General features: G+C 41.3%; 2 protein-coding genes across 4 annotated transcripts in view; both read left to right on the top strand.

Moving 5' to 3' along the window:
• The first annotated feature begins 1,268 nt into the window (after positions 1–1,268).
• Positions 1,269–3,648, top strand: atp5g2 (ATP synthase, H+ transporting, mitochondrial F0 complex, subunit c-2). 2 transcript variants are annotated; one of them, NM_001139710.1, is given in 5 exon segments: positions 1,269–1,308; positions 1,504–1,599; positions 2,578–2,652; positions 2,769–2,959; positions 3,072–3,645. In NM_001139710.1, coding segments are annotated over 4 exon segments (420 nt in total). In that variant the 5' UTR covers positions 1,269–1,308; positions 1,504–1,560; the 3' UTR covers positions 3,187–3,645.
• Positions 3,649–4,608: 960 nt separating this feature from the next.
• The window catches only part of LOC106582491 (cyclic AMP-dependent transcription factor ATF-2), a 36,737-nt gene continuing 18,597 nt past the window's right edge, over positions 4,609–22,748 (top strand). The window contains exons 1-9 of one of the 2 annotated variants that reach the window (XM_045704870.2): positions 4,609–4,677; positions 5,277–5,346; positions 5,427–5,523; positions 6,144–6,262; positions 6,377–6,505; positions 8,082–8,245; positions 8,622–8,733; positions 18,635–18,841; positions 19,139–19,336. In XM_045704870.2, coding sequence (XP_045560826.2) covers positions 5,299–5,346; positions 5,427–5,523; positions 6,144–6,262; positions 6,377–6,505; positions 8,082–8,245; positions 8,622–8,733; positions 18,635–18,841; positions 19,139–19,336 — 1,074 coding nt within the window. In that variant the 5' untranslated portion in view covers positions 4,609–4,677; positions 5,277–5,298. Of the gene's footprint in view, positions 4,678–5,276; positions 5,347–5,426; positions 5,524–6,143; positions 6,263–6,376; positions 6,506–8,069; positions 8,246–8,621; positions 8,734–18,634; positions 18,842–19,138; positions 19,337–22,748 lie in introns of both variants that reach the window. The other variant, XM_014165650.3, reaches the window with a different exon arrangement.

Consider the following 22,748-nt stretch of genomic DNA (forward strand, 5'->3'; position numbering starts at 1 on the left):
ACAGTTGCATATCGCGGGGACTATTCGATGCTATTGCAGTCCGCCACAGTATGTTTTTGTGCTGGTCAAGGGCAGTCAGGTCTGGAGTGAACCAAGGGCTATATCTGTTCTTATTTCTACATTTTTTTAAAGGGGCATGCTTATTTATGTGAGGAAATTACTTTTAAAGAACGACCAATCTAATCAATGATAGTCTAGTCCAGTCAACATCAACCATTCAATCATATATTTGTCAAATGCTGATATTCTCTAAGCCAGACGTTCTGAGGAAAATAAGTTGATTCTTCCGGTTTGTGCTTTTTATTTGTATTTGTTTAATATTTAGTCAAGACATACCTATTAAAAGGGTAGGCCTCTACATAAAAGGCCTACATAAATTTCATTCATGGAGCTTCGATGGATTTTCATAGTAAATTAACCAGAACAATCATTAGTTGTCATTCGAAAAAGTATAGGGTTTAATAAAGTTATATTGAAATGACCTTGCGTGGCGCTGTATCGCATTAGTGGAAACCAAGACTGTTCTCAGGGCAAGTCTGACGATTTTGACTAGCAGAAGTAACTTTTTTGCAGCAGGTTAGGATAATGAACATGACAGGTTACGAGAATTACCGTAGCAGGTTTGGAGAATTAGCTACAATTTTAAAATCGCCCGGGAAGCGACTCAAACATATCTAGCTACAACCAGGCCTGCCTTGGGAAAAGTCTTGTTTTCCACTAATGCGATGCCGCTTTCATTGTCGCAAAATCTTCATCCGGGAATCTATAAACACCGATTTGCGCGGCCGCACTACTATACCGAAGATTTTATAACTAACCCAAGATAGACTAAAGCCTGTAGTTTCCAATTGGAGCAAATGAAACATAGTGGGCAGAGCCAAGCACGAGCTAGTGAGATCCTATTGGCGCGTTCTTGCAATCATTTGCATATTTCCGGTAGGGAACGCCTAGTCTCTGCTTGTGCAATAACTCAATTCGGCCTTGCACTCCTAAACAACGCACTTTTTTTGGCAAAGGGTAAGTCTACAAAGTCTTCAAAATGCAGCCCACTCTGTTTGTTACATAATCTAGTTTTGGAAACAGAAAACTGTATGGAGAGCAAATGTTAAATGATGAGAAAATTAGCAGAAAGTCGGCCAAAATCCATCTCGCTCCATCTTCTCCCGCTGCCGGTCACTGGACTTCCTCTCATCACCACATTTGGTGTTGAGTGGAAACGCCAACCGGATGCCTCACATTTATATATACGGTGAAATATCTGGCTCGTTGTTCCATCTGTGTCTTCTGTGGTTCGACCTTCTGCAGTCGGTAAGTGTGTAATGGAGGGCTGTCTAAGAATTGTCTATTGCAAATCCTTTTTAATCCTTCGTTAAAATAACACGTAGCACAATACACGTGACGGGTGCATATTGTACGGATTATTGTGTACATTGGGCTGTCATTATTGTTTTGTATCGTTGTGTATTTACAAACCTATTGACCTTATCTGTATTGTCTTCGCAGAAAGACCCGGGCTTCAATCAAATTTGACCGACCAGGTTAAAACAGACTAAATTGAAAATGTACGCCTGCGCAAAGTTCGTCTCCACGCCGGCTCTGGTGAGTTATTTTCATCAATCTGTTAAAAGAAACCATGTGTATCTTACATCTGAATTCATATTCTCCGGTTGTATTCGTATGGGCCTGTGTTGAACTTGAATGGAATTGTCTGACAAGGGTATTGGCTAACGTTAACTAGCCAACGAACGTTAGCTTACTCGCTACCGTTATTAACTAGTTTAACGTTTATGAGTATGTAAGTGACGTTATTTTAGTGTCCTAGTTGTTTGCTAATTCCATACTCCAAGCCGGAACTAGCTATCCGTCTTTTTTAGCTATAGCCTAACGTTAGTTAGCTATGAATAAGGTCAACATGACACTTGGCTTGTTTCAGCATCCAAGTCTATCTGTAACGTTACCTAGCTTGTGACATAGCTACGCTAGTTAACCCTCTGGCCTGCTTCTTTTTCTTGAGCTGTCACCTTCCTTTTTTTTGTGTGTTTTGTTTGGGGCTCTCTGCCCAAGGTCATGTTTTACTTGACTAGAAACATTACATGTTCAGGTAAAACATGTCTAACATGTTGTTTTACTGGTAACGTAACTGTTTGACATTAGTTTGTGCAAAGTGCACTCAGCAGGTTAGTGTTTTATCCTTGTAACGTTACTGTTACCAGGTGGTGTTGAACGAATCTTAAATACTTTTTGATGACTAAGCTGGGAAAGCAGCTATGATGTTGGAATTAACAAATTGTAATGTGTTGTTGGTATGCATGTCTTGGTACAGCTCTATGATGTTCCACAACCACAATGACAGTGACTAGCTACTGTCAAGGTGCCTGCCACAGGCCAAGGTGCACTTGTTCTGCCTTTCACGGTGGGAAACATAACACTTAAGCGTTTACTTGTCTTGAACTTTGAACCGTCCTGTGCACTTCATCTGTCATTTTATTTATTGCCTTCAAGATCTTCCGTGTGTGCCCTTGGCAAAATATTTGTGCTTTTTTTTTTCACTCAGTTTTGTCCTTGTCCCTGGTGCAGGTCCGCGCTGGCTCCCGGACTCTTTACAGACCCTTGTCTGCCTGTATGATGTCCAGGCCCGAGGTCAACACAGAGGTGAGGAAAGACGCTCTTCACTGTGGAATACAATGCAATGTTTTCAATCCTCCTAATGGTCATTGATGTAGGAGTGCTTTACCCATCATTAAAAAGAGGCTTGCTTTGTTTTTCAGAACAATGTAGCCCTCATGCCACAGAGCCCCTTCACCCAAGTAGCACTGAGAGGCTTCCAGACCAGTGCTGTGAGCAGGGACATTGATACAGCCGCTAAGTTCATTGGTGCTGGAGCAGCCACGGTCGGAGTGGCTGGATCCGGTGCTGGAATTGGAACAGTGTTTGGCAGTCTCATTATTGGATATGCCAGGTAAGTCCACATCTACAAATAGATGCCTAGATATGTGCTTGTCAATGTCAGCTTTCAGAAAAAACTATGATTCAAAGCTGACTTTTACATAGAAATGGTTTGTGTTTTGCAGGAACCCATCTCTGAAGCAGCAGCTGTTCTCCTATGCTATCCTGGGATTCGCCCTGTCTGAAGCCATGGGTCTTTTCTGTTTGATGGTTGCCTTCTTAATCTTGTTTGCTATGTAACAAATCTATTGTTCATAGAAACACTGTAATTACTGATGTGACTACATATTTTATTGTGGCTACCAAAAATGTTCTGTGTTGGCATCATGGAAATGTATATTTTCAAGTCAATAACAAAAACATGTTTTGTAAAAATGTAAGAAATTACATAATTAAAATGCATGTATTTGACTATTTAACATATGGCAGTATGTTTTCTGTTGGGAATTATGTTTCACCACAATCAAGAAGACAACTAGCTTCTATTGAATGTCAGCATGGGATTATACAAAGGAACTGCTTAACTTACTGTAAATCAGTCTGGCACATTTTCCAATGCATCATATGTTCGCTTCTGTGGGTCCACTTTGATGCTTTTGTTGGTTCAAGTACAGTTCTATAGAAGTATGTAAGTAGGCAGCAAGTGAATGCTTGCTTTTGTAAATGGCATTAAATAAATCTAGACAATTTGATGGTGCTAAATAGTGGTCACTGGTCCAGTTTATTTGGGATACTCTGAATGAACGTGCGTAGTCTGTCAAAAAGCCTGCAGGTCTTGATATGATTCTCTTGACAATTTTACAATAGTTTTTGGTTCATGCTAAGCTTGCATAATATTGGCTTATTACTTAGAGATATATTTTAGAGCTTTAAGACACCTGTGAACACCAGATCCAATATATTGCCAAATCGGATGGGCCCAGAGGAAATTCATCCATAGTGTCTTTGATGCAACGATTTCAAAAGATAATTCCAATATTCTCATACAAAGGCCGTGTAGTTTCTGGAGATGGGTCACCCTTCATACCCCGGCTCCTGGTTGTCACGTTTTCAAGACCCAGGGTTATGTTCAGTCGGCACAGAACAGAAAACATTTAACAGGTTAAGGATGGTACAACCTGATCTCGTCCAACAAGATTTCTCCTTTTCGATTTCGTTTTGGACAAATGTACATATTTTGCATTTGGTGTTTACCTGGGTTCCAGTGGAGTTATTTCTCCATCCCACAGATGACAATAACATGTAGGAGACTTCTGTAATAAATTCTCACTGTTCTGGTGGGATTCATTTCCCACTGCCTTCAACTGTAGTTGTAGTTTGTACTTCCAAAGACTGAAGAACCCCTTGTTCACCTGGACTCCCATGTCGATCGTTCCTTTGCTCACCAAGCACTTCATTCAAGATTGGATCCTCTAATAATCTGGACGTGTGTGTGTGTGTGTGTGTGTGTGCTTTATGAAATGTTTTGTTTCATTGTGGTTGTTTGGCATTGGCCTAGCATACTGCTTGCACCAAATATCTGCTGTCACATCCACATGTCATTGGAATTATAACACCATTTACTCTCATGACTAGCCATAAAGATAATTGAAACTGACCATATTCTAAAATGTATTGTGAACTGATTTTTCTTCATTTCTATAAAATTGCGGTTGCTGTCTACCGCGGTAATGCTGCTATCGCGAGAGTTGCTCAGACGAGGGATTTCGATAGGAAGGGTTGCGCTGGTGGGTAAGTGCACGAACTCAAAGCGATTATACACAAAGATATCGCACGTGTACCGATTTATTGGCATTAGTGGGGATTTAAGTGAAACACGAGTCTGTGATAAATGCACACCCTTCATGTGTTAACATTAGTAAATATAGTTAATATTGCGACCGTACTATGCTTGTAGATGTTAAGTTACCCTGACTGAAGGCGGTGTGGATAGGACGAGCAAGCTAGTTGGTGATGCGGAGGAGGGGTGTGTAAACTAAACCACCGCACATTGTTTTGTAAGAATGCGCTGAATTAATTTTTTAACAAAGCTAAGTAATTGGGTTTCAACTGTTTCTTCTGAAAAAGCGCACTATGACGTTGTGTCAGCTTTCATAATTCGAGTTTCCACTAACCATTTTGATAGAGGACTTTTTTTCTAACCCCAACAATATCTCTCACTCCTGATTGAAAAAGACCATGCATTTATAAGAGGCAGTTGCCAACTTGCCATCAATAAGCTTTGTCCCCAAGATAAACTCTTTGAAAGAGCCTATAAGGTGAGGAACATTGATCTGGAATGTTCTACCTACTAAAGTACAAATCATATATATATATATTTTTTATTCCAGGGTATAAAAGGAATTCCTAAATATGAGTGATGACAAACCATTCTTATGTTCTGCTCCTGGATGTGGTCAGGTATGTTTTAAAAGTCTCTGTGGTTTGCTTTGTGGTTATATGTGTAATGTGTTAAGTATATATTTATCATCTTTTCATAGCGATTTACAAATGAAGAACATTTGGCTGTCCACGAACACAAACATGAGATGACAGTAAAGTTTGGTCCAGCAAGAGACAACAGTGTCATAGTTGCCGGTAAGCACAACAAGGGGCTTCAAATCAATTCCTAAGTGACAGTGGTGGATAAGGTACCCAGTTGTCGTACTTGAGTAAAAGTAAAGATACCTTAATAGAAAGTCACCCAGTAAAATACTACTTGAGTAAAAGTATTTGGTTTTAAATATACTTGAGTATAAAAAGTAAAAGTATAAATCATTTCAAATTCCTTATATTAAGCAAAGCAGATGGCACCATTTTCTTGTTTTTTAAATGTATGGATAGCCAGGGGCACACCAACACTCAGACAATATTTACAAAATATGCATTTGTGTTTAGTGAGTCCGCCAGACCATAGGCAGTAGGGATGACCACGTGTTCTCTTGATAAGTCCATGACTTTCACAATTTTCCTGTCCTGCTAAGCATTCAAAATGTAACGAGTACTTTGGGTTGTCAGGGAAAATGTATGGAGTAAACAGTACTATCTTTTCTTTAGGAATGTAGTGAAGTAAAAGTTGTCAAAATAGTAAAGTACAGATACCCTGAAAAAACGACTTAAGTCGAACTTGAAATTATTTTTACTTAAGTACTTTAGACCACTGCTAAGTGATAGAATTCATTCAAGTGATGTGTGAGAGAGATTGCCTTCTGTTGCAGACCAAACGCCAACACCTACATGCTTTTTGAAGAACTGTGAGGAAGTTGGACTCTTCAACGAGCTTACCAGTCCTATGGAGCAGGACTTCAAAATAGCTGCTGTGGATGACATGAAAAAGGTGACTAGTTACTAATCAGTGGTTCTATCAAGAATAACGCTCTTTATATTCGTAGTACAGGTTGCTTCAGATTTGATCTTATCTGATCTGTTGACATTCGTTTCTGACATGTAGATGCCCTTGGATTTGTCACCTCTTGCCACACCGATGATCATACAAAACAAAATTGAGGACCACTCAGCTGTGGCGGCACATCGGGGCAGCCCTCTGCCCCATCCGGAATCTACAACAAGGGATGACAAGGTAAAGAATTTGGTATACTTCATACAGTGATATCCAAGTGAATTAGTTGATATACATGTAGGCTAGATCCTAGTTTTAGTTGCTAGATCCTAGTTTTAGTTGTTAGATCCTAGTTTTAGTTGTTAGATCCTAGTTTTAGTTGTTAGATCCTAGTTTTAGTTGTTAGATCCTAGTTTTAGTTGTTAGATCCTAGTTTTAGTTGTTTCATCCTAGTTTTAGTTGTTAGATCCTAGTTTTAGTTGTTAGATCCTAGTTTTAGTTGTTAGATCCTAGTTTTAGTTGTTAGATCCTAGTTTTAGTTGTTAGATCCTAGTTTTAGTTGTTAGATCCTAGTTTTAGTTGTTAGATCCTAGTTTTAGTTGTTAGATCCTAGTTTTAGTTGTTAGATCCTAGTTTTAGTTGTTAGATCCTAGTTTTAGTTGTTAGATCCTAGTTTTAGTTGTTAGATCCTAGTTTTAGTTGTTAGATCCTAGTTTTAGTTGTTAGATCCTAGTTTTAGTTGTTAGATCCTAGTTTTAGTTGTTTGATCCATTTTAGTTGTTGATCCATTTTAGTTGTTTGATCCAACTTTTAGTTGTTTGATCCAACTTTTAGTTGTTTGATCCAACTTTTAGTTGTTTGATCCTAAGCTTTTAGTTGTTAGATCCTAGTTTTAGTTGTTAGATCCTAGTTTTAGTTGTTAGATCCTAGTTTTAGTTGCTAGATCCTAGTTTTAGTTGCTAGATCCAACATTTAGTTGCTAGTTCCTAGTTTTTCAATATTAGTTGCTTGTGACACCGTCATCATTTATCTGTGGGGCAATTCTAGGTCTTGACATGCATTTTGTACATTTATAAACAACTATTGTCTCACCTTTTGAATATCCAGGATTATATTAAACCTTAAACAGTTTGATTAATTTCGAACAGTGTTACTTGAATGTTGAGTAACACTGCAGATGAAAATTGCTGAAAAAAGCAATTGTCTTTGCTACCATGTAGGCTAACTATACAGACGTACTGCCATAAGTCTGGTGATACGGTATCCAGGAACCCCAAATGAATGGCTTATCAGAGATGTTGCTCAACAACATTGCAATAAGCTCAGAGTGAATTGTTCTCTGTTATGACCACCCAGTGTAATGGAGTTGATCTACAGTTTAAAATATTTTGTTATCTCAGAATGAGGTTTATACTCACTTGCAGCACCTTTTTGAAATGTTTCTTCACAGACTAACCACTTTTTTTCTGGGAGCTTTGTCTTCCGTTGAATAGTCGCACTGTAATGTTTGATGCAATGAAACACTGATTCTCTTCCACACTGCTTTGATTGATGGTTTCACTCCTTCACTAAAAGAACACATTACTACCAGAACTGTACAAATGGTTTGGAGAAAGAAATCACTTTGGGCTATATTTTTTTCACCAGACCCATAACTATTTGATTATCAGTTAGTACTCTTATCTTTTTAAACTGTATTACAGGAGTTAGACAAAACGAGGGCATTATTTCATAGTTGAAGTCTAGAAAATAGATTTCATTGAACTATTAATGCAGCTAAGGTCTCGTATGGTGTTTTCTGGAGTTATCTTTGCAGCCGTCCTCACTGCCAAGCTCTACTATAGTCCATCCTGCATCCCTCCAAGTCCCCAATGTACTTCTTGCAACCTCCGACGCTAGTGTTGTTATACAGCACGTTCTCCCATCGCCAACATCTAGCTCTGTAATTACCCAAGCCTCATCCTCTAAAAGGCCAATAGTGTAAGTAACTCAAAAATATAACTTAGTTATTTTTTTGTCAATTTTTTACAATTTTATAAAAAAAAAAGGTTTGCTTGATTTCTTTCTTGGAATAATTTTTGTGCTATTATGTCTTTATGATATTGCATTTCGTGGTCAGATGGTTAATTGAAAAGTTTGCTCTTTGGTTTGATGTCAGTGACCAGGACTGGTACCATATTGTATGAATACAAATCCATTTAATTAGGCTGTTATGTTCCTTTGATTGCCTGTTAAGTTTATTATTACATTTTTTTGTAGTGTAAAGTGTATCATAATGTTCTTAAATTATATATTTTTGAAAAGCTATATAATTGCTGTTTGTTGTGTAACCCACAGTGTCTTGTCTTCTCTCCAGTCCAGTCTCTGGCACTTTCCCTGTACTCTTTCAGCTGCCTAATGGACAGACCATGCCCGTCGCTATCCCAGCAACCATTGCATCCAGTGTACACATTCCAACCGGCATTCCTGTAAGTATTGCAAGTCTTGTTTTATGGAGTTCCATTGTGTATTTTGAATGTATTGATTTCCAATGAGCTGTAGTGGTTAGAGTGTTGGGCCAGAAGCTGGATCAAATCCCCGAGCTGACAAGGTAAAAATCTGTCATTCTGCCCCTGAGCAAGGCACTGTTCACCGGGCGCCGAATAGGTGGGTGTCGATTATGGCAGACCCCGCACCTCTCTGATTCAGAGGGTTTGGGTTAAATGCGGAAGACACATTTCTGTTGAATGCATTCAGTTGTACTTCTGACTAGGTATCCCCCCCTTTCCCTTTCCCAATCACTCGGTCACATTTGCACTAGGTCTATACCCACGTTCCAGTAGTTAATGTCATGTATCTGTATTCCGCCCCTAGAGGTCCCTATTTACTGCTTTGGCACTAGTGTCTTTGGCATGTGTTGCATATGCAGGGGATGATGGGGGATCTAATGTGCCTTAGAAGAGAGCAGCTGTATGTCACCATGGCAAAGACATTGAGTAGGCCAAACGGTTACTTGGCCCCATCCAGAGTGCCTCACTACCATTTGTCCTTGATCAATTTCAATCACCACACTTGACTTCTGGCAGACTGGATGGACTATGCCTGATGTGTGTCACAATCAATTAACATGATGATCTGGATTAGAGGTCGACCGATGAGGATTTTTCAACGCTGATACCGATTATTGGAGGACCAAAAAAGCTGATACCGATTAATCAGCCGATTTTTTTTTTTTTTTTTTAATTTTTATTTATTTTTTATTTATTATTTATTTGTAATAATGGCAATTACAACAATACTGAATGAACACTTATTTTAACTTAATATAATACATCAATAAAATCAATTTAGCCTCAAATAATGAAACATGTTCAATTTGGTTTAAATAATGCAAAAACAAACTGTTGGAGAAGAAAGTAAAAGTGCAATATGTGCCATGTAAGAAAGCTAACGTTTAAGTTCCTTGCTCAGAACATGAGAACATATGAAAGCTGGTGGTTCCTTTTAACATGAGTCTTCAATATTCCCAGGTAAGAAGTTTTAGGTTGTAGGAATTATAGGACTATTTCTCTCTATACGATTTGTATTTCATATACCTTTGACTATTGGATGTTCTTATAGGCACTTTAGTATTGCCAGTGTAACAGTATAGCTTCCGTCCCTCTCCTCGGTCCTACCTGGGCTCGAACCAGGAACACATCGACAACAGCCACCCTCGAAGCAGCGTTACCCATGCAGAGCAAGGGGAACAACTACTCCAAGTCTCAGAGCGAGTGGCGTTTGAAACGCTATTAGCTCGCACCCCGCTAACTAGCTAGCCATTTCACATCGGTTACACCAGCCTAATCTTGGGAGTTTATAGGCTTGAAGTCATAAACAGCACAATGCTTGAAGCACAGCGAAGAGCTGCTGGCAAAACGCACAAAAGTGCTGTTTGAATGAATGCTTACGAGCCTGCTGCTGCCTACCACCGCTCAGTCAGACTGCTCTATCAAATCATAGACTTAATTATAATATAATAAACACACAGAAATATGAGCCTTAGGTCATGAATATGATCGAATCCGGAAACTATCATCTCGAAAACAAAAAGTTTTTCCTTTCAGTGAAATACGGAACCGTTCCGTATTTTACCTAACGGGTGGCATCCCTAAGTCTAAATATTCCTGTCACATTGCACAACCTTCAATGTTATGTCATTATTGCGTAAAATTCGGGCAAATTAGTTCGCAACGAGCCAGGCGGCCCAAACTGTTGCATATACCCTGACTCTGCGTGCAATGAATGGAAGAGAAGTGACACAATTTCACCTGGTTAATATTGCCTGCTAACCTGGATTTCTTTTAGCTAAATATGCAGGTTTACAAATATATACTTCTGTGTATTGATTTTAAGAAAGGCATTGATGTTTATGATTAGGTACAGTCGTGCAACGATTGTGCTTTTTTTCGCAAATGCACTTTTGTTAAATCATCCCCTGTTTGGTGAAGTCGGCTGTCTTTTGTTAGGAAGAAATAGTCTTCACAGTTCGCAACGAGCCAGGCGGCCCAAACTGCTGCATATACCCTGACTCTGTTGCAAGAGAAGTGACACATTTTCCCTAGTTAAAAGAAATTCATGTTAGCAGGCAATATTAACTAAATATGCAGGTTTAAAAATATATACTTGTGTATTGATTTTTAGAAAGGCATTGATGTTTAAATAAAGGTGTAAAAAAATAATAATTAGTCAAATCGGCGTCCAAAAATACCGATTTCTGATTGTTATGAAAACTAGAAATCGGCCCTAATTAATCGGCCATTCCGATTAATCGGTCGACCTGTAATATGGATATTACGTTTCGGTGTCCGTTGAGGACATTAGCTGATATATCCATATCATAGGTGCTATAGAAGTCTCTCTGTCCCTGGTTCCCACAGAGCCACGTCTCTCTGTCCCTGGTTCCTCCAGAGCCACGTAGTGGTGCCTCCAGCCTCCGGCCCTGTCTATTAGTAGTGTCTCTGGCCCTGTGTATTAGTAGTGTCTCCAGCCTCTGGCCCTGTGTATTAGTAGTGTCTCCAGCCTCTGGCCCTGTGTATTAGTAGTGTCTCCAGCCTCTGGCCCTGTGTATTAGTAGTGTCTCCAGCCTCTGGCCCTGTGTATTAGTAGTGTCTCCAGCCTCTGGCCCTGTGTATTAGTAGTGTCTCTGGCCCTGTGTATTAGTAGTGTCTCTGGCCCTGTGTATTAGTAGTGTCTCTGGCCCTGTGTATTAGTAGTGTCTCTGGCCCTGTGTATTAGTAGTGTCTCTGGCCCTGTGTATTAGTAGTGTCTCTGGCCCTGTGTATTAGTAGTGTCTCTGGCTCTGTCTATTAGTAGTGTCTCTGGCCCTGTCTATTAGTAGTGTCTCTGGCCCTGTCTATTAGTAGTGTCTCTGGCCCTGTCTATTAGTAGTGTCTCTGGCCCTGTCTATTAGTAGTGTCTCTGGCCCTGTCTATTAGTAGTGTCTCTGGCCCTGTCTATTAGTAGTGTCTCTGGCCCTGTCTATTAGTAGTGTCTCTGGCCCTGTCTATTAGTAGTGTCTCTGGCCCTGTCTATTAGTAGTGTCTCTGGCCCTGTCTATTAGTAGTGTCTCTGGCCCTGTCTATTAGTAGTGTCTCTGGCCCTGTCTATTAGTAGTGTCTCTGGCCCTGTCTATTAGTAGTGTCTCTGGCCCTGTCTATTAGTAGTGTCTCTGGCCCTGTCTATTAGTAGTGTCTCTGGCCCTGTCTATTAGTAGTGTCTCTGGCCCTGTCTATTAGTAGTGTCTCTGGCCCTGTCTATTAGTAGTGTCTCTGGCCCTGTCTATTAGTAGTGTCTCTGGCCCTGTCTATTAGTAGTGTCTCTGGCCCTGTCTATTAGTAGTGTCTCTGGCCCTGTCTATTAGTAGTGTCTCTGGCCCTGTCTATTAGTAGTGTCTCTGGCCCTGTCTATTAGTAGTGTCTCTGGCCCTGTCTATTAGTAGTGTCTCTGGCCCTGTCTATTAGTAGTGTCTCTGGCCCTGTCTATTAGTAGTGTCTCTGGCCCTGTCTATTAGTAGTGTCTCTGGCCCTGTCTATTAGTAGTGTCTCTGGCCCTGTCTATTAGTAGTGTCTCTGGCCCTGTCTATTAGTAGTGTCTCTGGCCCTGTCTATTAGTAGTGTCTCTGGCCCTGTCTATTAGTAGTGTCTCTGGCCCTGTCTATTAGTAGTGTCTCTGGCCCTGTCTATTAGTTGTGTCTCTGGCCCTGTCTATTAGTTGTGTCTCTGGCCCTGTCTATTAGTTGTGTCTCTGGCCCTGTGTATTAGTTTGAGTTTAAAACCTATAAGTCTAAACCCTGTCTAAGTTGTTGGGGGGGGGGGGGTTCTACTAAGCTTTATGGAATTGTTTTAAGAAGGTCATACAAAGGGTAATTGAGCTAATATTAATACCCCTTGAAGTAAAAAAAAAAAAAATCGTCCCAAAACAACATCAAAAGGAAGTTTGTCCTGAAGTGTCTCTACTATATCTGAGAGATATAATAAATATCAGGAAATGTTTGTTTTTCTGACTTGTATTTAACCCCTTTTATTTGGCATTAAGCAGTCTCCAGACATACAGTGCTTTCGGAAAGTTTTCAGACCCCTTGACTTTTTCCACATTTGGTTACTTTAGAGCCTTATTCTAAAATGGATTACATAGTTGTTTTTTCTTCTTCTCATCAATCTATACACAATACCCTATAATGACAAATCAAAAAACCGTTTTTTTTTTCTTTTTCAAATGTATAAACTGATATCTCTGAAATGTACATAAGTAATTCAGACCCTTTACTCAGTACTTTGTTGAAGCACCTTTGGCAGCGATTACAGCCTAGAGTCTTATTGGGTATGACGATACATGCTTGGCACACCTGTATTTGGGGAGTTTCTCCCATTCTTCTCTGCAGATCCTCTCAAGCTCTGTCAGGTTGGATGGGGAGCGTCGCTGCACAGATATTTTCAAGTCTCTCCAGAGATGTTCGATTGGGTTTAAGTCCGGGCTCTTGCTGGGCCACTCAAGGACATGCAGAGACTTGTCCCGAAGCCACTCCTTCTTATCTTGGCTGTGTGCTTAGGGTCATTGTCTTTTGGAAGGTGAACCTTCGCCCCAGTCTGAGGTGCTGAGTGCTCTGGAGCAAGTTTTCATCAAGGATCTCTCTGTACTTTGCCCCTTTAATCTTTCCCTCGATCCTGACTAGTCTCCCAGTCCCTGCTGCTGAAAAATAATCCCACACTATCATGCTGCCACCACTGCATCACCAAAGGGATGGTGCCAGGTTTCCTCCAGACGTGACGCTTGTCATTCAGGCTAAAGAGTTCAATCTTGGTTTCATCAGACCAGATAATCTTGTTTCTCATGGTCTGAGAGTTCTTTAGGTGCCTTTTGGCAAACTCCAAGCGGGCTGTCATATGCCTTTTACTGAGGAGTTGCTTCCGCCTGGCCACTCTATCGTAAAGGCCTGATTGGTGGAGTGCTGCAGAGAAGGTTGTCCTTCTGGAAGGTTCTCCCATCTCCAGAGGAACTCTGGAGCTCTGTCAGAGTGACCGTAGGGTTCTTGGTCAAGTCCCTGACCAAGGTCCTTCTCCCCTGATTGCTCAGTTTGGCTGGGCGGCCAGCTCTAGGAAGAGTCTTAGTGGTTCCAAACTTCTTCCATTTAAAAATGGAGGCCACTGTGTTCTTGGGGAACTTCAATGATGCAGAAATGTTTTGGTACCACAGATCTGTGCCTCGACACAATCCTGTCTCGGAGGTCTATGGACAATTCCTTCGACCTCATGTCTTGGTTTTTGCTCTGACATGCATTGTTAACTGTGGGACCTTGTATAGACAGGTGTGTCTTTGCAAATCATGTCCAATAAATTGAATTTACCAGAGGTGGACTCCAGTCAAGTTGTAGAAACATCTCAGGGATGATCAATGGAAACAGGATGCACCTGAGCTCAATTTCGAGTCTCATAGCAAAGGGTCTGAATACTTATGTAAATAAGGTGTGTTTTTTTAGTTTTAATACATTTGCAAAAATGTTTAAACCTTTTTTCCCTTCGGGATTATGGGGTATCTGTGTAAATTAATTAGCAATATTTTAAAATACATTTTGGAATAAGGCTGTAACGTAACAAAAATTTTAAAAGTCTTAATAGTCTTAATACTTTCCGAATGCTCTCTACTTCCATTCATTTTTTCAACTGGTACCGGGGGAACTTCAGACAAGTCTTGTGAGGCCTGTGGGCATCCTAGAGCAATATCACCGACATGGACATGTTCCTGAGAGTCTCACCTTTACACACATTAGTGTGTAGCCCAAACGGTTTGGGCACTACAGACAGAAGTTGGCAGATCGGCTGTTCCGACTTCAGACTAGTCTCCTGACATTTGTGGAGGTCATAGAGCAAAATGGAGAACAACATTGTGTTCGTAATAGTTTTTAGGCCAAACCGGTCGGACACTACAGACGATTTTGTGAGAAGATGATTTTCAGCAAGTCTCATGGTCTGACAAACACCGGTCTAGCTCTGTCACCTTTCACCGCAGATGCGGAAGTGCGACATCAGAGGATAAGGTGAATTGAGACGCAGAAATCTCTTAAACTGACAGATTTTTATGGGGATTGTTTTATTATGCTAATTTGATTTCCGCAGGAGTGTGGACATCGACCTTAGGAGGTTAAGATGGGGAGGGGCGGGGGTCGGCGTTCAAGATGGGGAGTGGAGGTTTGTTGCGTACAAGGGGTGCAGTGATGACAAACGCCCAGACAGCGTTTTGCTCAGCATGCCATTGTCGGGGCCAACCGGAGGGAGGGGGGGGGGGGGGGGCTTCCGCCGAGAGCCAGCTGGGTGCGTCTTGGCATGGGCTCGTAGAGGCACATTATTCCAGCCTCCACCTGCATGGAACCTTTTTGTTCAGCAGAATCCTGGCTGAACTGCTTTCCCCCAGCCCCTGGTTCCCCCATCACACTCAGCTTATCAGCAAACGCAAAGACCACAATAATGATAATGAACTTTCTGAATTTTTAAAAGATTATGCTGTTAATTAGTTTCAAAATAAAGATAAGTAATAGGGCAGCAGATGGTTGAAAAACACCCATGAGATGAAGGGTTATTACGCTGATGAAGTTTTTGTGGCAGATATGAAATAGGAATCTGACTGACTTCTGCCTCCTCCTATGGGCTGTTCCAGGACAGTAATATCTTGTTTCTGCCAGAAGAGCTTCTGGAAGGGTATTACACTATAAACTAACTTGGTCGATCGATTGCTCTGGCAAAAGGTAGTTAGAATAACGTGCTCCTCTCTTCTCCCATGTAAATATATTCCCACTCACTTTATGCGTTGAGATGGCTCATTCACCTTCAGCTTTTTTTATTCACTGTCTGATGGCTTAGTATTTGGGCTTTTAAAGAGACAAGGGATGGGTGAAATGTGTTGTGTAGATTTTCACGTAAAACATCAAGTACAAATATGTATTTAACTTCACAGTATGTAGCATGACTAACTACACCTCTCCATGTAGTGTCTCTGTTTAACTTCACAGTATGTAGCAAGTGCATCAATGACGTTGTCCCCACAGTGACCATACGTACATACCCCAACCAGAAGCCATAGATTACAGGCAACATCTGCAATGATCTAAAGGCTAGAGCTACCACTATCAAGGAGCGGAACACTAACCCAGAAGCTTTTAAGAAATCCCGCTGTGCCCTCCGACGAAACATCAAACAGGCAAAGCGTCAATACTGGACTAAGATCGAATCGTACTACACCGGCTCTGACGCTCGTTGGATGTGGCAGGGCTTGCAAACCATTACAGACTACATAGGGAAGCACAGCTGAAAGCAGCCCAGTGACACGAGCCTACCAGACGAGCTAAACTACTTCTATGCATGCTACGGGGCGAATAACACTGAAACATGCATGAGAGCACCAGCTGTTCTGGAAGAGTGTGTGATCACACTCTCCACAGCTGATGTGAGTAAGACCTTTAAACAGGTCAACATTCACAAGGCCACAGGGCCAGACGGATTACCAGGACGTGTACTGTGAGCATGCGCTGACCAACTGGCAAGTGTCTTCACTGACATTTTCAACCTCTCCCTGTGTGAGTCTGTAATACCAACATGTTTTAAGCAGACCACCATAGTCCCTCTGCTCAGTGTTCAACACCATAGTGCCCTCACAGCTCATCAATAAGCTAAGGACCCTGGGACTAAACACCTCCCTCTGCAACTGGATCCTGGACTTCCTGATGGGTCACCCCCAAGTGGTAAGGGTAGGTAACAACACATCCGCCATGCTGATCCTCAACACAGGGGCCCCTCAGGGGTGCGTGCTCAGTCCCCTCCTGTACTCCCTGTTCACTCATGACTGCACAGCCAGCACGACTCCAACACCATCATTTAGTTTGCCGATGACACAATAGTGGTAGGCCTGATCACCGACAACAATGAGACAGCCTATAGGGAGGTCAGAGACCTGGCCGGGGGGTGCCAGAATAACAACCTATCCCTCAACTTAACCAAGACTAAGGAGATGCTTGTGGACTACAGGAAAAAGAGAACCGAGCACGCCCCCATTCTCATTGACAGGGCTGTAGTGGAGCAGGTTGAGAGCTTCAAGGTCCTGTGTCCACATCACCAACAAACTAGAATAGTCCAAGCACACCAAGACCGTCGTGAAGAGGACACAACAAAGCCTATTCCCCTTCAGGAGACTGAAAAGATTTTGCATGGGTCCGGAGATCCTAAAAAAGTTATACAGCTGCACCATCAAGAGCATCCTGACTGGTTGCATCACTGCCTGGTATGGCAACTGCTCGGCCTCTGACAGCAAGGCACTACAGAGGGTAGTGCATACGGCCCAGTACATCACTGGGGCAAAGCTTCCTGCCATCCAGGACCTCTACACCAGGCGGTGTCAGAGGAAGGCCCTAAAAATTGTCAAGTCTAGGTCCAAGAGGCCTCTAAACAGCTTCTACCCCCAAGCCATAAGACTCCTGAACATCTAATCAAATGGCTACCCAGACTATTTGCATTGCCCCCCCCCCCTTTTACACTGCTGCTACTCTCTGTTGTTATCATCTATGCATAGTCACTTTAATATTACCTCGACTAACCGGTGCCCCCGTACATTGACTCTGTACCGGTACCCCCTTGTATATAGTCTTGCTATTGTTATTTTACCGCTGCTTTTTAATTACTTGTTACTTTTATTTCTTATCTGTATTTTTTTAAGCTGGATTGTTGGTTAGGTGCTCGTAAGTAAGTATTTCACTGTAAGGTCTACACCTGTTGTATTCGGCGCATGTGACGAATACAACTTGATTTGATGACTAACTAGACCTCTACATGTAATGTCTCTGTTTAACATCACAGTATGTAGCATGCCTAACTAGACCTCTACATGTAATGTCTCTGTTTAACATCACAGTATGTAGCATGCCTAACTAGACCTCTACATGTAATGTCTCTGTTTAACATCACAGTATGTAGCATGCCTAACTAGACCTCTACATGTAATGTCTCTGTTTAACATCACAGTATGTAGCATGCCTAACTAGACCTCTACATGTAATGTCTCTGTTCAACATCACAGTATGTAGCATGCCTAACTAGACCTCTACATGTAATGTAGTGTAATGTAATCTCTTTGTTTGGATTTCCTAGAAGATGGAATTGTTTTGTGTCGTCACTTATTAAGGTCTTGTACGTTTGACTTTGTTAGCTAGTTTTATGATTTGGCGGACTAGGGGGCGGGGCCACTATGGACTGCTATAAACACACTCAAGAGGCAGAGCTTCCTCTGGCAAGTTGATGTCACCAGCTCCTTAGGATATATTGGCCATGACTGCCATTAGAAGTCCTATGTAACATTACTGGAGAAGTCTTTGTTTTCATGTCTAATTTTATATCATACAGAATATAGTGTATTGGTTTCATACAGAATATAGGACATTGGTTTCATACAGAATATAGGACATTGGTTTCATACAGAATATAGGACATTGGTTTCATACAGAATATAGGACATTGGTTTCATACAGAATATAGGACATTGGTTTCATACAGAATATAGGACATTGGTTTCATACAGAATATAGGACATTGGTTTCATACAGAATATAGGACATTGGTTTCATACAGAATGTTGGTTTCGTACAGAATGTAGAATGTTGGTTTCGTACAGAATCTAGAATGTTGGTTTCGTACAGAATCTAGAATGTTGGTTTCGTACAGAATGTAGAATGTTGGTTTCATATTTTGCGACTCCTTTTTTTGTCATTGATCTATGAACATAGTATTGATTTTGGTTTCAACTCAAACATAACATCTCTACATTGCACAAAAGTTTTATCTCGTGGCTTGTGTTCTTTTCTCCCGCTAGAAGCTGAAAGCAGTAGTGAGCCAGCAGCTCCCTCAGGTAACCAGTGGAGATGCTGGTGTTGTCCAGAGCAGTGCTGTGACCCACACTGCAGCCCCAGCCCTGGCTCCAGCCTTGGCCCCTTCCCCTGGTCCAGACCCATCACCTGTCCCTGCCCCGCCTGTGGAACCCTGCCCCCAGCCCCTCCATCAGCCTGCCACCTCCACCACTGTGTGTACACTACCACAACTAGCCATCAGAGGGGGCTATGCTTAGTTTGGCCATTCCACAACTACAGTCATTGAAGTACATGTATCAGTGTACAGTATTACCTTGATGAATTCTACATGATATTACTCTATATCAGTGTTTCCCAAACTTTAGGACGTAGAAACTCCTGCTCTATACAACCCTCTGTGATAATGAGGGTTTGTTTTTCCATTAGATACAGTATGTTGTAGTCTCTGGGTTATAGAGCTTTGATAGTTTGGTTCTGATGTGTGCTGCTCATTCTGGTCTCTATACCAGGCGTCCCCTGCCCAGCACACCACAACCACAGGGGGCCGGCAACGCAGAGCCACCAGCGAAGACCCAGACGAGAAGAGGCGCAAGTTCCTGGAACGCAACCGAGGGGCGGTGTCCCGCTGCAGACAGAAGAGGAAGGTCTGGGTGTCTTCACTGGAGAAGAAGGCTGAGGACCTCAACTCTATGAACGGACAACTACAGGTATACTCCCAGTCGGTATTAGACAGAGGTGAGACCAAGTCACTATTATTCGAGTTTCAAGCAAGTCACCAGGTCCAAGTCTCAAGTCGAGTCCCAAGTAGAACGGTTTAAGTCTCGAGTCAAGTCCAAGTCGTGCATTCTAAGAGCAAGTCAAGTTGAGTCACAAGTTTTTTTTATTATTATTTTATTTTTTTATTTTTTTCAAATCAAGTATCAATTCAAGTAAAAAAAAAAAAATGAAATCTATACTTGCGACGCTTTGTTCAAGTACAGATCTGTGTCTATGTACTGAGGCTACCAGACAGCCCTTTGTTCAAGTACAGATCTGTGTCTATGTATTGAGGCTACCAGACAGCCCTTTGTTCAAGTACAGATCTGTGTCTATGTACTGAGGCTACCAGACAGCCCTTTGTTCAAGTACAGATCTGTGTCTATTTACTGAGGCTACCAGACAGCCCTTTGTTCAAGTACAGATCTGTGTCTATGTACTGAGGCTACCAGACAGCCCTTTGTTCAAGTACAGATCTGTGTCTATGTATTGAGGCTACCAGACAGCCCTTTGTTCAAGTACAGATCTGTGTCTATGTATTGAGGCTACCAGACAGCCCTTTGTTCAAGTACAGATCTGTGTCTATGTACTGAGGCTACCAGACAGCCCTTTGTTCAAGTACAGATCTGTGTCTATGTATTGAGGCTACCAGGCAGCCCTTTTCACTAATTTATCTGTAACACATTTTGATGATGTCATCGTAAAATAGGGTCCTCGTAATAGTCATAAGGGCATGAAATCAGCAGAAGGCAAGGCAGGTTGACGTGCTCGGAGTGTACATTTATTTACAGGTCTTGGTGATCCAATGGTGAAAGAACCATATCATACTAAATATACAATTAGATTTACCAGATATACACGGGCAGAAGCCCAAAAGATATAGCCTCCGTATCAGGCTTAACCTGTCCTATCTGAACAAAGACAGGTAGAGGGCAAGACTGCACAGCCTCCCATTGAGAAAGCAAATGGAATCTGTCAGGAGCTCAACAGGTACATATAAGCACTTGAATCTTCCCAGGACCATACAATTATCTAATTGGAAATCGCAACCAATAAACTGGTTCTACAATGTAGAAAAGCAATTTCTAATTTCCAAATCCATTGTTACTTTGGTACATTCGTTTTAATCCGACTTAACGATTATTAATTATATTTCATCACCTTTCATACATGGAAAAATAATGTTCTCTTATTCACGTACTGACTCCAAAGGGTGACGCGCGGGCCACGTAGCCTTTTCCTATGTGCACTGAGGCGCGCACGCTCCTATTTCCCACTGACACTAGTGACGCGCATGCCCCGCCCACCTGAGGATCTGTATTTTTCAGCCATCTATTTCCTGTGTTTGAGAGGTGCAAAATCCACTTGTCACTGAAACTTCGCTGGATTGATTGCTTTCACTTCGCTCCTGCGACTCTTTCATAATGTTGCTTCGGCCTGTCGTTAACTTCCCCGTTAACGTTACGACCTCAAATGTTTGTAATGCCATGTCAAAACACATCCCGGTGGTGTTATTTCTGATCTCACAATGTAAAGTATGTATATAGAGGTGTTGGTTTTTAATCCGAGGGTGTCGTGCTATCGATACACTTGTTGAGTTATGCAACAGAACGTGACAACAGTAATTAACGAGGCAGTCTAGACAGGGCAGGTAGGCCTAGACAAGAGCATGTTTTTGGTGGTTGCAGCCCTGTCCCACCCCTTTATGTTAATGTTGGTTACCAGTGTATTTATGCAAATGAAGCACATATAATTTTCTTTATTTTTACACCATTTTTGGGGTAAAATAACTGATTACATTAGAAAATGTATATGACTGCATTATAATAAATTGTATACCTGAATTCCTACAAATCCTTGAACTCTATTAATTATTTGTCCATGCCAGGGAAGTGCTTTATGTGTTACAATTCAGTCAATATCTGATGGATTTGTTGTTATGTACAGTGCCTTCAGGAAGTATTCAATCACACCCCTTGACTTTTTCCAAATGTTGGTGAGGGAGAAAGTGTGGTGGAACAAGTATTAGCATTGTTAATTAAGTGTCTTACTAGCTGGATCGAATTCTCCGTTAGCTTGCCAGAGAAATGATGAGCAACATTAGCCAACCCATTTGATCAAATAATTTAGTTTATGGTGTGAAAATTAGCTTGCTAATAAAGTCAGACAGCAACAATACAACATCAAATGAGCTAACATTAGTAACCAAACCAATTCGCTGTAGTATATACTGGTATACGACTCCTTGCCGTTCAAGTTATAACGCGTTCGTTGCTTACTGGACCCTGGCAATCTGTGAAATGTTAACTAGCTAACGAACTAACCGCTATCTGTTAACTAATGTTTTCCCTCTACAGTATGTGGTTCATTTTCAGAATGAGAGAATTAGGTGAAAATGAGACGTTGCTTGTTAAGCAGTTAAGTGTAGCTGTAGCTGGGCCTGGCTAAAGCTGGATGCCACTATAGAGGTGAAAGGAACACCACACACTTTCCCTCTTTCTCACTTTTTGCTGGCACATTGTAGAACTGATGACCACAGGCAGAAAGTGTATCGTAAAGATATTGTTTTTGTTGCGTTGAACTAAGGGTGGATAATCTTTATATTGTTTTTACTCCGTGACCGTTTATTTTTGCACACATGTAGCCTTGTGCACTTGATCGACGTCTATAGTGGCCACTATAATAGAGCAACAATAGATTGCCTGTTTGTTTCATTCTATTAATTCTTCTACTTTAAGATGTTTTTTTTCCCCAAGTGCAATATTTAGATGTGTGTGGTCACAAGCGTTCTATTGTAAAGGCTGTCATGGCTAACTGCAATATTAGTGTATTGTTTTTTTTTTCTCAAGACTTGAGTGTCATTTGCAGTAAAGTCTAGGCAACAAATAGCATTGGATTGTTTTCTTTAATTTTTTTTTAGCTGTGAGTTAGGTTCACACTAACCACTTTTTATTTTACGCACAGAGACTGATCATGTAGATCATATTCTTTGTTGTTTAATTAGTTAAAACCTGCATTTCACCCTAGCAGGGATTTTGTGCATGTTTCAGTGCAAAAAGTGTCACCTTTTTGAGCCCTCACCAGTTTGCATCCCTGGTAATTACTAAAATGTCTGTACTTTAAATTGGTCTAGCCTCTATTAAGATTCATTTTGGAAATCTTTTTTTTTGTGTGTTTTTTTTGCAGTGCGTTTTTTGCAGTAGCATATTGTTAGGTTCTTAATTCTCAGAGTAAATAACTCACGGACACTATAGAAGCTTTACCAAGTTTAATCATTCCCCAAAGCTTCTGTACAGCTGAAAACAGACAGCTAAAGATTTCAGACTTCACAGTTTATATGCATCCTACTTAAGACACTCCCCT

The sequence above is a fragment of the Salmo salar genome, chromosome 21 (assembly GCF_965601325.2).
Source record: "Salmo salar chromosome 21, fSalSal1, whole genome shotgun sequence".
In the NCBI taxonomy this organism is placed as follows: Eukaryota; Metazoa; Chordata; class Actinopteri; order Salmoniformes; family Salmonidae; genus Salmo; species Salmo salar.

What these genes read in the sequence shown, in the direction of transcription:
- atp5g2 (XM_014165625.3), top strand. Translation starts at nt 2,347, where the DNA reads ATGACAGTGACTAGCTACTGTCAAGGTGCCTGCCACAGGCCAAGGTGC. An exon ending in CACTTGTTCTGCCTTTCACG is followed by an intron (nt 2,414 to 2,554) that starts GTGGGAAACATA and finishes TTTTTCACTCAG; the next exon opens with TTTTGTCCTTGTCCCTGGTG. An exon ending in CTCATTATTGGATATGCCAG is followed by an intron (nt 2,960 to 3,071) that starts GTAAGTCCACAT and finishes TGTGTTTTGCAG; the next exon opens with GAACCCATCTCTGAAGCAGC.